Here is a 16,379-nt window from a genome sequence, read left to right as displayed (position 1 = left end):
ATATTCAGTATAGTCACACACAAAGGGATGATTGAGACAGCTGAGACTTTTGGTGCAGACCAGCTGGACCTAGCTGTCAATCACTGTCATCATTCACTGCACTCCTAGGTCTTCACAGAGCAAAAGTTACCTGATAACACCAATACTAGAACACACTAGAAATGGAAACTACCAGCACAAGGGAGATAAAACCTTACCAGAAGAGAAAGAGCCTGGAAAATCTTTGTGTGAAAAGTGGTGTAAAGAAATTGAATAGATGGTAGTACGCTGAGTTCTTATTTGCAAATGTCTTCATATGATAGATCACTCTCGTGGTCAAGTAAGAGGATACGGATCTTACTGAAGATGCTCCATTCTCAAAGGTCTTCCAGTGGTGATATGATACCTGCGCTACCCCTTCTAAATAGGTGAGACATGCAGCGATAGCCACTGCTGCTGGCTGAGGGTGGGAAGAACGGGGACCAAGCATGGAAGAGGGACACGACTGCAGCCCCAGATGGGAGACAAAAAGCCAAAGACATCAGTGAAGGCCAAAGAGGCAAAGAAAGTGGTAACTGTAAAAAGCTTGGGACTTGCTGACCTATAGGAATTTGGCTCTGTCAACACTTTGAGAACCCCATGGAGGTACCAGTTTTCCTTAAAGCCCTGGTCTGAAAACTATTCTGCAGCTGTTGTGTGAGTTGAACCCATGAAGAAGACGTAAGACAGGCAGCTGATCCCTGGAAAAGCTGTTTGGGGCTTATCTGGTATTGCTGAAACACCATTTGAGGTAAAGAGTTGAATCCTGGAACGAGTTGCTTGGAATCACTAATAAAGCGATCTGAACATCTATTTCTCTCTTTGAAGTAGTCCCAAAGCCATGCAGAATATCCTTTTAAAAGGATCTAATTAAGTTATATCCTAGTGAATACATTTTTAACATGGAGTTGTAAGAGAATCTTTGATCTCTAGCACTGGAAAAAGATTTTGATGTTGTTGGGGTTTTGCTGATAAATTACAAGCCCCTATTAATTTATCCTACCTAACATAAACTTCTTTCCTTTGTTTCACTAGTTTGCATATGTTACCACCTTTCAAAGAAGAGACCATCTTTAGGAAGATATTGCTGTTTAGTATAGTAATACTGGAAATCTAAGCTCCCTCTTGCTATCATGTTATTTCCTCTTCTAAAGCCCACAGAATTCAGTGCCCATAAGCAGACTCTGATCTTTCTTTTGCCTTCCCTTTTTTTTCAATTTGAACGGTTCAGTTAATTTGGAGCACAGTGGAAGACCCACTTGTCTTTGAAGAAGTTAGAACTTCTCTTGTGTTTTCATTTTTAAGAAATTATTTAAGTCATTTATTTTATATAAATGAATGAAGCAAAGTTCTGTCTTTCTCAACAAGCACTTGCCTAATTGCTTATTTCTAAAAGGAAAACAATTCCTTTTTTTGCTTGGGCACAAAAACCCTCTCATCTGATGGTGAGAAAGTGTATGCATTGGCAATATTGCTCCTGAAATGAACCCAAAAGAGTAGTGTAATTCTGATAAAGGAAGAGTTAGCAATTTAGGGTTAATTCTCCTCCTACAACGTCTTGGAAAAGCTTCTTATTTCCAAGATGGAAATTAACACTATGAATGAAACAATGAAAATAAAGGATTTTCTCAATTCCTTCCCAAATGAAATTTTTAATATGAAAATATTTTATTTCAGTGAGCTCAGATCATTTCAGTCAGTTGAAATGAAACATTCTGTCCTATTTCTCCCTTAGTACATGGGAAAATGTGCTCTGTTCCAGACTGGAAATGCTTTTTAAAAAGCAAACATGGAAACAGTGCCTTTGGAAAATATCTAGACAAAACATAGTATTTTTTATTTTTTCCAAACTGTATTCCAGCCATAACCATCTGGGAATTTCCACAAATCAGCTTCATTGTCCCATCTTATCATTTCACTAAAAATGGTATTTATAGCTAATTCACCATTTGATGTCATCTAGCTAATACTGTTGTATGAACTTTTGTTAATCGTATCTTACAGGAGGTGGCAGGAATCACAGTCTCCTTGTATATGTATTTACATTTCTTTTGTCTCCTTCAGGAGCCGTAACAGAAAGACTCAAGAGCCAGTAAATGGCAACCAAAGAAAAAGCTTACCAAGTAGTATATGCAACAAAGGCATCAATTTACTGCTATCAGGAGCTTTGATCACAGAAAAGAGGGGTGAGGGAGAACTGAAGAGGAAAAAAAAAAAAAAAAAGAGGAAGATATTAAAGAAAGAATGTCCGTCTTTGTCAGAGGAGAGACATAATTTGGAGAACAGTGTATGATGGCAGCAGCTGATGCATCAAGCAACACCTTACATTTCATCTGTCTCTGTTTTAATAGAATCAGGGACCAACATACACGCAGCTTCAGCATTTATAAAATACATGGCAATAAGGTTAACCAGGGTGCCTTGTTATTGTGGCTGTGAAATACTGTTCTAAACAAACACAATGTCAAAGGAGCATAATGGACATTTCTGGAAGATTATCTCGGTATCTTCCAAATGGCCTTTTTATTAAAAATGGGGTCAATGTAGACTCATGAAGACATTTGCACAAACCATAATGAGAAGCAGATGTACAACATGTAAAAATCAGAAATGGACAAATGAATCAAATTAAGCTTTGGAACCTCAACAAGGGACCAGTTCAACAACACAATGAGATCACAACTGGCTACAGAAAAGGTAATGTTTCAATGGGAAAGTTTCCATACTAACATTATTTCCATAGTGCCTTGATAAATTACACTAGTCCTAGCATGGCACCACCAACTTAAAGCTTTTCTTCTAATTCCTCTTCCTAAACAATTTTAAAATTTAAACAAATTTCTGTATTTTGATTCCCCATTCAATCTGAAATATGGGGAATTAGTAATAGCCATTTGAAAAAAAACAGATACTTTTCCCTTTTCTTGGACAAAAACATCTAATGAGTAACTTTCCCTTCTAAAAACTCATAAACTGGATCATATGATCCAGTAATAATCTTTGGCTATTTCTAGAACTTAAGTGCTTATTAGCCTTTAGACCATATTAACGTTAGGTTACTGTAGAAAAGACACGTTCCATTTATCACTTGTGTAAAAAGGTATGTGAACCTGCATCAGTAAGTTTCATACCCCGAGCTAAACGAAAACATTCCTATTGATATCCATTTTTAATTATAACAGCCAAAGAAAATATAACTGTTCCTATTGAGTATCTTCTTAATGTAAAACTGGACCAGCATAGAAAACCTGACATCTTTCTTCTCTTCACAATGTCACATGTAGAAATTTTCTAATTATACATCCAGGTACAACAATTCTTGAGCAGTCTTCATCATTTCAGGCACAGAAACACTAGCTGAAGAAGAAGAAGATGCAAAGTCTGCAAGTACCATCAAAGGTCCACTGAACACTTACCAGCTAAAGGTTATAAAATAATTCCTGCCAGGTATTAGAACAACGGTGAGATTTACTTGCCCAGATCAGATCCGTAGAACTTGAAAGTATGAGTCTGAACAGCTCTCACTCCAGCTTGTCTTTAAACTCTGAAGATGGTCACATAATAGAACTCCAGAAGTTCACTTAAATGCTAAACCTCCAGAAGATGATTTATCTTTTTCTAAGATAGGCCTCCAAGACAGTTAAGTGTGAATCAACCTCAACAGGGATACTTTTTTCTCTCCACTGACTATTAAAAAGAAGAGCCCAGGCAATGACCTTTTAGATGTCTGACGTGAGGTAAGATGGATGCCAACCTAGGACAAGAATTCGTAACTCATTCCGATCCAAGCCACAAATGCAGTGTAATATCCTCCAATCGGTCTTACAGGGCTTCTTATAGCATGTCATAAATCCTGTGCTGATTTAAAAAAATCAGCAAAGAACAAATCACAGGTAATCTGAATGAGGGAATAAAACCATGTATTTTGTGACCTTACCAAAGGAACTCTTCCTACTAGCAGAGATTCAGTTTCATTATGTAGGGCCTTCACATTGACAGCTATCTCCATGGCAGTGTTTCTGGTAAGGCTCTGGGGAATAAAGAAGCATAAAAATTATTTGAAGTGATGCAAGTCAGACTGAGAATAAGTACTTTGGGCCTACAGCACAGATCTTAAGCATCTTCTCCTAGAAGAAATACATCAGTTTAGCTTTACACTGACAACTTCTTCAGCACTGAGTATAGAAAACAAAAATGTAGTATCTATTTACTGTGTTTTCCTCAACTTCATTTAATATGACCTTATACAATCCTGAAGATCATCAAGTGACCAGCCACCTGTGAGATGAATCCATGATTTTTATGGATGACAAGGGCCAGCAGAAAAGTTGAGGGCCTCATTTAACAATGACTGTTGATCTGAATTGTTCACCTTATCCTTAGCAGAAGTAAGCTGCTAACCATATTTTAAGAAGCAAAGGCTAAATAATATATTTACCATATGAAAATTTAGGTTAGATATCAACAGCCTCTACCTAATTAATCTTTTTTGGGTCCAGTCCCTGAAAACACCCAGATTGTCTAGTGCGAAGAGAGAAACCAGGAAACTCATTTCCTCTCACCCCCTTTGCATTCTCTGCATAGCACTTGGATAACAATTAAGCATGAAAATTTCTGTGAATGCATCCAGAAGAATCGACCTTTATGTAGTAACAGCATTTGTTCAGCCTTTGTCATGCCTCCACTCTGTGTCTGGGGACATGCCTACACAGTTGTCTGCAAGCAGATGTGAGCTTACTTTGCCTACTGGTTTTTGTGTTTGCTGACCTGAGTTTGTTTTATTCATGCTCAGAGCTACATCAGTACACCACCTCACTTGATTTAATAAGTGCTACTGCATTACTTCAGGATGAGCACCCCTGGCTCTGGACTACCGTTGCAGATGGAGCAAATTCTTGACTGCTTCCAAAAGGCAACAGACATACTCTTACCGTGCCCCTACTCCAAACTCCCTATCTCGCTTTCGAGTGCTCACTCCCCCTGCAACAACACCCAGGTGGTCTGCATTTTAAGTGTCATTAATGTCCCTTTCTAACATCCAATGTTCACAAAAGAGAATACCAGCTGGGGAGGACACTGATGAATACAGAAACTGCACCTTCTGCCTTTTCAGATATTGTATTGATCTAACACCAGGACGGGACTCTCCTCTTTGATACTCTTCTGTAAAAAGGCACTTCTCCTACCTCCCATTCCTGGTATTATTAATAAATTTCAGAATCATTGAACATGATCTCTACCAAATTCATCACCTATGGGGTGTTTCCCTATGCATGTGAAGGGCTGAGACTCCCTGCTGCCATACAGAGCAGCACCTTCAGAACTGGAAGTAACTTTCCCTTTACTTTCACCTTAGAAAAAGTGGCAAAAAAAGGGAGAAGATACTGGAAGATACAACATCCATTCATCTGTTAAGCAATTTCATTTAAATTTGAGCATGTGTATGCATATTCAGGAGACTCGTTTATAAAAAATTTCAAGAATTATCATCCAACTTGTTTTAATATGGGGACAGGGAATACAATACAGCTCACATGTCACAAGCTTATGCACACAGATATTATAGCTTATTTGCTTATACATAAATCTCTGTTCTTCCTTTACCTCAGGAAACCTTGGGTTGGCTTTATTTAATGCATGCGAACATGCATTAACAGCATGAGCAAGCTCCTGCTCCAAGAGGCCATGTATTTTTGCTGCTTCACAGATCCTACAAAAACATTAAAAAAAGAGAAAATATTTCTTACTTCCTTTAAAGAATAAGTCTTAAGACTACACAACTTTATCAGATGAGAAAATATACAAAGATATGTTTCACAAAACACTTTAAAAAAATATAGTCCTTTATAACAAAAGTTGAAATAAAGTATCTCTTCAAGCACTACAGCACGTCATATAAATGATATACATAATGCAGATCATTTATTCTGCTATGAAATACTGAGACACATTTATTTGTCTTAGAACACAAATGCTACGCAAAAATTGTACCAAAAAATATTGGGGCTATTAATTCAAATAAACTATAGACGAAAACCCTAGCACATTAAGATAACTTACTTGAAGTTATCTTAAAAACCATTACACCTATTTCAAAAGGCATATCCTTCAGATGTGACATTAAAATTGGCTGCAATAATTTGAGATTATGGGAAGTCCAGCTGTAATTACAACCTCAGGACAATCTCTAGAACAGTAAAGTTTTTAAGCTGTCTTGGTTAAATTTCACTTTGGTTAATTTATAACCTAAATTATTCTTCTATGTCTACTTAAGTGACCAGTACAGTATAAAAAGAATATGTAATTCTTCAATTCCTTTCTTATAGTATCAGTGCAACTCAACACATACTCCAAGAATTCATTTTGATGCTTGAGATAATTTGTTATCATGATGAACTGAATAGCAGCTTTATAAAAGGTTCTGATTTTTTTAAAAATATGCTTTTCTTAAAAAACCTAGGGGTTTTTTTTCTGTTAAAATTGAAGTGTCTTCTTTATTAAAATACTTCCATCTCAGGAAGAATGTAGATCTTGAAAATAAGTAAGGCTGTGGAATCAGTTTTATACCATCAGCTCACTATCATCTCAGCCCACACAAATTACTGAAGTGTCCAGGGGCACAGAGATGAGGATTTTGAGCATTAGGAATGAAATAGAAAGCTGCAATAACAATGAATGAGTGGATGAATGCAAACGGTATGAAGATTTTATCTGGCAATTTGGGCTCCTTGAATGTTGGCATGTTAACTGTTTACTTGACAATATTTTAATAAAACTTTTACGTTTATTGAAAAGTGCTCATCTTTTTGAAATTGTGAGTAACAAGTCTTTAAGGGGAAATAAGGTCAGGAGAAGTTAACGTCAGGTGGATACATCCACACTGGTGACTTCTGAAGTTGACTTCTAAGGGGTTTTTTTCAATAAATATATTTTTGCTTTTGCATACGAGAAGTTTCAATGAAAAGCCTCTCTGCAAAGAAGCTTTCCAGTTTTCCATTTCCACTGCTCCTTCACAAAGTCCATTTTCACAAAAAACACCCCATAAACACACAAAAATAAAATTAACATAAATACATAAGAAAAGCATACATAAAGAAGCTAAGCCTTAAAAATAAAATAAAATAAAATAAAATAAAATTTAAAAAATAAAATAACTGATAGAGCAGCAACTAAACATTAATCAAAAATCAAGGAAAATATACACTTCTAAGTCTATGTATGCATTTGCATGAATAATTCAGTCTTGGTGTCTAGGTTGCCAATCCAAACTTATTAATTTTACTGTACCTGGTAATAAGTTCTTCTGCAGCTTGTGAGCACAGCTGGATCTGTGCAACTTCGTCTTCTGTAGCCAACTCAACAGCCTGCTGAGGGTACAAGGGAGATCGAATGACAGGTTTACAGGAATCATACTTCTGTTTGTCTTCCCAAGACTTCAGGGTGTTTTCAAAGGCCTAATCAAAATGAATTATACATTCAGTTCACAGCACTAGGAGTATTCTTACTTATTAAAAAATATAATTTTATATTTTATATAAATTTTAATTTCTTAAAATTTTAGATGAAATTAATTTAACAAATAAACAACTTTTTAATTTAACTATAATTTTAAATAAATAAGACAAGCTGTATAAATAATAAAATTACATTTAATTTTTTTAAACTTAGTATAGAGAATAAGTCACTTCTGAAAGCACTCTCTCCTCCCCATTATCCTCAAAAAGTGTCTTCCAAAACAATAAGAACACAAAGACAGTGATAATACAAGCATATTTTGTGCGGATAGCAAGATCCAAATCTGAAACTAACACAGGATTCAAACCTAAAAACAGTCGGAAAAAGTAACAAATTTACTAAAATAGAGTTCAAATGCCACTAACTCCACCCTAAATTCAAAATCCAGTTAGTGGATGGAGAACTGAGGGGCAGTTACGCCTTTCACACAGTAATCCTAGACAAGCGTGAACTCTCCAGTGGCTTTGTGAATAGGTTCCTGCTTGTGCCTCTTCTGTCTCAGACTGTGTCATGGGGGAGAGGGAGGATTAGTAGGACAGAGAGAGACAGGAGAGACATCTGCTGAAAGTTATTCTGAAAAATGGACGTTATAGAACTTTGCTGTTCACGCAACTGTGCTAAAACTTCTAGTATGTGATTGTGTGTAATACACCTAAAGAAAAAGAAAGAAGAAAGAGAGAAAAAGAGAGAAAGAAAGAAGAAAAAAAGAAAGAATATATAAAATTTTGACCATTCTTACTATATATTAATGAAAATACAGGAATAGCACTAATAAAACTGAAAAAAGCTAACAAAGCTTTGTCACTTATACAAAAGAGCAATGCTCTATCTGGCTTATTATAGAAATTATATAACTAAGTAATTATGTAAGTTATATAAATAGTTATAAAACATTTCTGTAAGCACTGTTTTGTTCGGGTTACAACAATCAAATTATTACAGAAACCAACGTTAGTAACGATATCTCATAACACACTTTCTGCAACATACTCTGTCTCGTGTTAGCATCTGAGCTCTGTTTTTATGTATGATCTTAATAACTCCTGGGGGCTGGATCCATGCCTCTCCATCAACTTGCACTGGAACCCCTTCATCACCAAGTATGGTGATCTTTACTGACCGACACTGGAAAAGAACAAACACGTTATTTTACAGAGCAATAAATACTAATGAAACCGACGGGCCACCTGAAATGTGTTGATTACTATGAGCCGTGGCTTCCCTCCAGGACTGTCTCAAGGATGAATCACTTTTATACCTCATTCATCATTGAAGACAATTTGTTACCCGTTTAAAATTAAAACAATGATGTCAGCACTTTATTAATGTATAGGCTAGTGGTCATCAAGAGTACCGCTGTTTGCCAGCATCCCAAATTGCTGCCAACCATGTTGCGTGCTTTCAAGTAAGAAACAAACCTGAGCTATCCTGTGGTGCTGCAGTTTGATGACTCTTGAAACTGCCATCTGCATGCTGCCAAATACCGCAACAACTTCTAAGATTTTATCATCGAATGAGGGAGCCCCAAATATCTGAAAGGAAAAGAAAATATTCCATTTTTGATGGTAAATCTAGTGTTTAGAGTGCATGTTCAATGAAACACAGACTGATTTACAGATTAATTTTCAACATCTACATGCTGTAACTTATTTACTGTAGAATAACTACACTGTCTCTCAAAAGTCATAGGAGTGAGATACCGTAGACAGTAGGCTAATATTATTTTAAAACAGCAATGCTAATAGCATTTCAAATATCTGAATGATGAGGCATATCCTTATATAGGAAGGATGGCATGTTTCAGCGTGCAGACTAAGAAATGTTTTTCAAGGCATGATGAAAAGCCAATTCAAATCTCTGCTTGGTTAATGTACTTAATATCTAAGAGGTTCTTGAAGTTAAGAGGAGTAATGGTGTCTTTTTTTCTCAAAAGTGCTTATCTTCTTATATTCCGAATTCTCTGGAAACCAACATCTGAGTCCACGCTCGGCTTTGTTAAACACAGCTTTCATACTGAAGAGGATCTTGTTTGCGCTCTATACAATTATCCACTGTAAATATGAAAACTGCTTCTGTATGGAACAAATGTCCTGATAGCCAGACAAGACATTGAATTTCCAGGAGCTTACACAAAGCGCAGAAAGTCTCACGTGTGCCATTGCCACCTGGTATCCTACAGGGCAATTCAGCCATGCCACGGGACAAGTCTTAGGCTGGAGTTCAACGGGGTCTGGCAGGAGATACCATACTAAGATCACTTGAAGCTTGACCATTTCATCCTGATATGCAATAGGGAGCAACGAGGGAGCAAAATCAGCAGGAGAAATCGCTCCAGTAAGAGTTTAATGGGTCAAGAGATCACCTCTGAGCAGTACTCAGACTACGTCGGTTGGCACCTCGGGCAGAGTAAGCTGCATCAGATACCCGAGACTAGACCGGGGAAAATATCTGAAAGGAGCTCAAAAGCCACAACTAGTCAGGTCCTGTCTCCTGATAGAGGATTTCCTGGAGGCGAAGAATAAGAGGGTGCAGATCCAGGACTGTGCAATCCAGGTAGTGTCTGCAGCAATGGCTCAGGGAGGGAGAGGATGGGGAACAGGGTGAGGGACTTTGGCCCCTGCTGCCCACGAAGGCAGCGGGATCCTTCACCCCAGTGCAGTGAGCAGTGGCTTTGGCCAGGACGCTGAGGAGGGCTTCTTGGGAAACTGTGCCATAGTTTAGTGCCACATCCAGGTGGCATTTCCCTTCAGAGCACCCCAGGACTGCACAGAGAGGTCTTGAGCGGATAAGTGTCAAAGAACAAAAGTGCAATTTTACTGGGTCTGGAGTGTTTTGAAGAAAAAGGTTTCTCCATCTGAATTTTTCCAATTCCCATGGAAATTTTTCTGTTTTTCACATGCGGATGTGAACATCTTGAAAAGAACAAAGACAGTGATTCTGTTATTCCAAGGTAAAAAGTATGGACAGTCCTTGATCCAGCTTTAACAAGTATAACTGACATCTACAGGGCTAGTTCTGCATGGCTTAAGAAAAGGTAGTTGTAAAATTTCATTTATTTTTTGCTTCCATTTTAGCAAAAGGATGGGCAAACCACAACCCAGTCTGCTGCGTCTCTCCACCAGTAAGACATCTGTACTGAAAACCAACCTTTTTTTTTTTTTTTTTTTAAATAAAGGCAACCAAATCTCTACAGATCAATGTTCAAGAAACAATTCTATCATTTCCTGTTGCAGGTCATGTTTCCAGCCTGTCTTCTGGACACCAAAAAAGCATGCCTAAACAAGCCGCGCTCAAGTCAGTCAGCATGCAGCTGCGCTGCGTGGCTCACCAATAATGTTTCAGGAATAGTCGCAGCTGTCAAGGCAACATCTTTTGTCCAGATAAGCAGAACCAGCAGCACTTCAGACCACCACCACCACCTCTGATGATCGGTCAACTCAAGACTGCACTAAAGTAGTGAATTATGCTCCTAACTCTGTCCAGAACAAACATGTCATTTTGCTGGCACATCTCATCACCGGAAGACTAAGAATATCAGTAAAACTGCTCCAAGATACACACATTTGTTGTACACCAGTATGACAGCTAGAACAGATCTTCCGTCTCAGTGAGGCAGTCCAGAGAGAAAAATAAACTCCTGAACAGGAGCTGAGCAGATGTTGGAGATGCTTTCAAGTTATGAATATGAACATGGAGTATATAAAAACTTTAGATATCCATAGCCAAATATAAACACAACTGCCATCCTCTGACATATACCAAAAATAAGAAAAGATCATTGAAACATGTTTAAATATCTTTGTGACTTTTATGTGTGTGTATGTGTATATATATATATAAAAGCAAAGGATAATAACTCACAAGAAACCAAAAGCATTTTGGCAAAATATCCTAGATTGTCTATGTTAAAATCACAAGCTAATTTGCCACTACAGTTTTAGGTGATTCAGACCTCACACACACAAAATCAGGACATGCAGAACTAGGATAATCTGCTAGAAATTACAGTGGTTGCACTGTGTGTGAAGTGGATGGCAGCAGTAAGACTGCTCCAAGTTGTAAGACATTTGGGTATCTGTGTAGTGTAAAGTTTCTTAGGAGATGTGAGGAAGAAGGGAAAAAAGATATCTTAAAATATTTTAGAAGCTCATTGAAAATAGTATTTAAAAAACAGATTACTACCCCCACTAAATTATCAGTCACTAAACGTATCAGTCCTCATTTTCTGAAACACCATCCCTTAGTCCAAAGCTGTTTGAAGAACCGGAGGAAAATTCAGGTATAAACCATGAGTCATTATCCTTGTCCACCTTGCTAATTGTTAGAATATAGCAAACAGAGGGATCTACGCTTTGTGAAACCTTATTTACAGGAGTTTGTAAAACAATAGAGAGAGAAAATATTTGTCTCTATAAAATTAGTTTCTAAAAATACTCATAGAGTGATTTTTTAAACAAAATAATCATTAAGCCTTATTATGAACATTTTACTGGAATGGACATGACAGAAGGCAAAAGACAGTGAAAAATCATGGGATATATTTTCAATAAAAAAATCAACAAGACAACACAGTTTGAACTGAAACAGCCTCCCTGAAGAAGAGTTGCTATCCAAACTATACGCTACTACTGTTAAAATGAAATGGGAAGAGCAGTTCAAGGTATTTATTGCTGGTTTTGCCCAGAAGGTTACTTCTCTTTAACGTTACTCACATCATCTTCTTTGGTTCCACCCCAGAAATTAGTCCCACCAGCATAGCTGGGAATGTTTAGCACAGCTATGCCCTGCAGACTTGGAAGGGGGATGTACTGTCCATCACACTGTAATAGATAAAAGCTCATTCAGTATATAAATAATGTGGTAAAAGTAATCAGCCATTTTTAACACATGAAGCTTGAACAGAGCTGGCAGGGGAGGACAGAGTCATTAACAGGTTTGACCCAAGACTATTCTCTCCATGCTGTGAAGCACCTCTAATACAAACCTCTTCTCCCCGATCTTAGCACCAATTTTTGTAGAGCTGAAAAACATGTAGATACTACATGCTGTAGCATCTACAGCAGAGGTGTTCCATGACTCTTCAAAAGAAACATTTTCACATCCTTATTGCGAAATTCCTCATGCACTTAGACCACGCTCTGTCTATCAAGGATTAAAAATCTTTTTGCAATGAAAAAAGCTATCTCCTTGAGTGCACACAGTAAGATCGCCATGGACATTACAAAAAGCTTCATTTACCCATTCAGTAACTAGTCTTCCATCCTATATCGGCATTCTCAAAATTGCAGTACACTTGTTATTTAGGTAAATCCATTAAGCAGGGCAGCGGGGAGGGAAATAAAAAAGTCCAAGAATATTTCTTGCATACCCACAAACATGTCGTTAAATGTAAGTGTTGCTAGCATTGTATGCTTGGCATCCTGTAAAAATAACTTCATTCTCCTCCTGCAAGTGAAAAAGCATCAGTGAAATCATTCTAGGCTTACAGCAGTACAACTGCCTGCAGAGGTGAGCCCACTGATCTCAAACCATTCAACTGGGAGTCAAAAGTGCAGTCCTGCAGCACTGCCACAAGCAGGGATTTGAAGCAAGTTGGAAATATAAGGTCATAAATGCTGGATGCAGGTGTCACTTCGTGGATTATGAATTTGCAGGTGAAGTTGCCTTTAAAGAAGATTGCTAGATTACCCCAAGTTACCAGTCCCACAGAAGGATCTTAAAATTATACAAATGAAATAGAAATCATCAGGAAATAAGGACAAAATCTGTAGCAATTTTATCAGGAGGAGAAAGAGGTGCAAAATTATTTCTAGAATGTGCTTAGTGCTCTCTTTTTATGATTTAATCTCAGCAACAAGAGAGAATTTAACATTTTAATCAAAATATGACAGTATCCAAAATATGCTGTGATATTAATAGATGCTGCACAGCCATTTGTATTATAGTAGAGGTCTGCCTCCAATTCCTGAAGTTGGTATTTTTAATTTTCCAATGCTGTGCACCTCATCACACGTTTTAGCATAAGGCTAATATTATGCAAGGCAATACTAAATATGAAATTTCTGCTTGCTGGTTTACTTCCAGAAATATTCAAAAATAATTATGGAAAGGTCAGATTTGAATGCCTTATTGAATCTTATTTGAATCTTATTCAAAAGATCCTTAAATTAGAATTCTATCTGCAGCATACATAACATACTTTCCTGTCATTATAGTTGCTAACTACTGCGTAATTCCTTGATAATTACACAGTCCTTAGGTAACAGCAATCTGCTGATACCAGACAGAATCCTCCTAAATCTCCTAAAAGTGAGAAAAAGTTCCAGTAACTTAAAATTATTCTCTCAACTTTAAAAGTTATCTTCATATAAATATGGTGAACTTCCGTATTAAATACTTAGCATGAAGTAAAAAGAAAAATTATGTACGTTCTCTGTCAAAATCCAGCCTAGATATGCTTTGGATGAAAATAACTGTAACCATCCTTTAGTCTTTTTCTGCGTTTGGTAATCATTTATATCTTCTTTAAGTTCCCAGTATTGTGAAGAAGACTTAGATTTGATATTAGAACTTCAAAGACCAAAAATAACCATGTTTAGATAATTTACACCACATTTGTTGTTGCTCTGATAATATTCTGCTTCTTTTGTGTGACTGTCTCAAACATCTGGTAAAGAAAGTCTCTACTGGTATAACTGGGCTTCTTGTGATGCACGCTCAAAATCTCCCCTCTTCTGTCAGGAATTTTTGTCTAAGATCATCTGTGTGCTCTCCCTGTATGTGTAAGAAAGCTTTCAGATAGTTTAAAATGAACCTGAAGGATTAACTCTATCTCTTTCCTTCTGTTTAGTGCATGTTCATTTCTGTTATTGTCCTTAAGACCTGGTCTCCCCCTTTGATGAAGTGAACATTAAGAAACATATCTGACCTATACAAAAATTATTATTTTTTAACCCCAGTAATTACAAGAAATATTATACTGGGTATCTTGCAATATTTAAGTACTGAAATTTTACTCTAAACAACACCTGCGGAACCACCTTTTACATAGGACATTTTTACACAGTGCCTTTGAGGTCAGCTTGGGTTGACACAAGAACTCTAAAAGGTTTCAAGAGGAAGCCCAAATTCCTCACTACACATTGCAGGAGCAAAAATCCTCATTCTGCCCATAAATAAAATTTACCTCAAGTTGAACTTTTTGTTCTAAGTTCTTGTAAGTTCTCTGCAGTAGCTCTTTTGTGCCAAGAACTCCATACCACATCATGTTTTTCGTCCGACTTCTGAAAACAGGTAAAACAAGACTCACATATTGAAATACACACTTTATTATGTCTTGTATTTGTAGGATGAGAAAGAGTTAAGAAATTCAAATAAAGAGATAAGGAAAAGAAAATAATGGAAACATCTTGGCTCTGTTACTGACAATTACATTACCTGCACTTTTCAGGGTGCTCTTCTCGCTTGTTATTAAATTCTAGTGAAATTTTTGCATCTAACCCAATTCCAAAGTAGTTGTTCATGACACATTTTTCTGAATATCCCTCCCTGTTAGAAGAAAAGAGATAATTATGTGTACATTTGTACAGTACTTGGACACACAGAGCTTTGACCAAGATTATGGTTGGCCTCAGAACAGATACATCAACCAAGAGACATCAAAAAACATTTCCTCTGAATCAGCCTGAGAAAACCCAATGGCAGTCGAAGAGACAGGTTGGCTCCTACCTCCTTTGCAAATGCAAGTTAATTCTCATAGGGCAAAGAAGAAACTGTACTACACGCCCAGCCAGCACTATCTATCTCCACCATACCCAAAATAACAGTGGGATACGAGGAGAGAGCTGCCCCAAGCATGGCTCTGAGTGCCCAGACCTGCTTCAACATCTTGCTGGTGGCTGAGCTTGCGTTCAGACCAGTGGTTTGGACAGGAAAACCCAGCTCTGAAGGACTGCTGCCCTTCTCCCCCCAGAGGGAGTGAGCAAGGGGTAAGTGAGCACGTCTCCTATTATTGCTGCTGCTGCAAGACAATTTTGCACTACTCATAACTAAAAGGCACAATCCAATCTGTTTTCAGACCTTGAGGTCTACTGCCAAGTGATAGCAAACAAGAACTTCACAATGAAAGAAAAATGAAAAAAAAAAGATTACAAAAAGATTTTTAAAAAAGCTTAAGAAAAGCAAACTAAAACTAAACAGTAAATTTGGAAAAAAGTATTTCTTACAGGGAATCTGGATCCGGGTCAATAAACGGCGTAGCACCAAATGGATCGACGTTTGCTAGCAACATTTTGCTAATAATTGAACTTCCTGCAATAGAAGCAGCTAGACCAGCCCTCAAACCTGATTAAAAAAAAAAACAGAAAAAACCCCCCAAAAAACCATTTGTATTTGATAAACAGAGAAACATATATTATCATAGTAAGCCACATACTGAGAGACAAAATTCATTAAATCCGTATAGGGAATGATTGCATTTCTAGCTCAATTTTTACCTCTATTGGTTATCTTTTCAGATCTCTGGCGATCTTGAGCAAGAAGGCAGCTATGCTGCAGTGTGGTGGCTGACTCTTCAGGTACCACCATTGAGAGAGAAAAAACACAAACAAAATTCAAGATTTCAGGCCAACACTCACCGGCTGGCATAGTAACCAAATGGGTGACCTAACATGCAAAAAGACTACTAGAGCTTTTTATTTAGTTTAATCTTCATCTCCAAACTGTCCACAATTTTCCTTTGGAAATATTCCTAAGGAATACGCTTACCATTTTTACAACTTGTAGAATCATAGTTTAACTTAATTTGTGGAAAGATCACAGCCTCGCCATGCCTACCTTGACTAATA

General features: G+C 37.3%; 1 protein-coding gene across 3 annotated transcripts in view; it reads right to left on the bottom strand.

Moving 5' to 3' along the window:
• DGKH (diacylglycerol kinase eta) overlaps nucleotides 1-16,379 on the bottom strand; it is a 174,221-nt gene that overhangs the window by 19,421 nt on the left and 138,421 nt on the right. For all 3 annotated transcript variants that reach the window (XM_052786060.1, XM_052786061.1, XM_052786062.1), the window contains 9 exons: nucleotides 15,759-15,876; nucleotides 14,971-15,081; nucleotides 14,720-14,816; nucleotides 12,246-12,353; nucleotides 8,952-9,065; nucleotides 8,524-8,658; nucleotides 7,306-7,472; nucleotides 5,623-5,728; nucleotides 3,956-4,048 (listed from right to left, as the gene is read on the bottom strand). In XM_052786060.1, coding sequence (XP_052642020.1) covers nucleotides 3,956-4,048; nucleotides 5,623-5,728; nucleotides 7,306-7,472; nucleotides 8,524-8,658; nucleotides 8,952-9,065; nucleotides 12,246-12,353; nucleotides 14,720-14,816; nucleotides 14,971-15,081; nucleotides 15,759-15,876 — 1,049 coding nt within the window. The remainder of the gene's footprint in view (nucleotides 1-3,955; nucleotides 4,049-5,622; nucleotides 5,729-7,305; nucleotides 7,473-8,523; nucleotides 8,659-8,951; nucleotides 9,066-12,245; nucleotides 12,354-14,719; nucleotides 14,817-14,970; nucleotides 15,082-15,758; nucleotides 15,877-16,379) is intronic.

This window comes from Harpia harpyja, chromosome 4, assembly GCF_026419915.1.
Source record: "Harpia harpyja isolate bHarHar1 chromosome 4, bHarHar1 primary haplotype, whole genome shotgun sequence".
NCBI lineage: Eukaryota > Metazoa > Chordata > Aves > Accipitriformes > Accipitridae > Harpia > Harpia harpyja.
The sequence above is the reverse complement of the archived record's forward strand: the minus strand, read 5'-3'. Positions and strand labels throughout refer to the sequence as shown.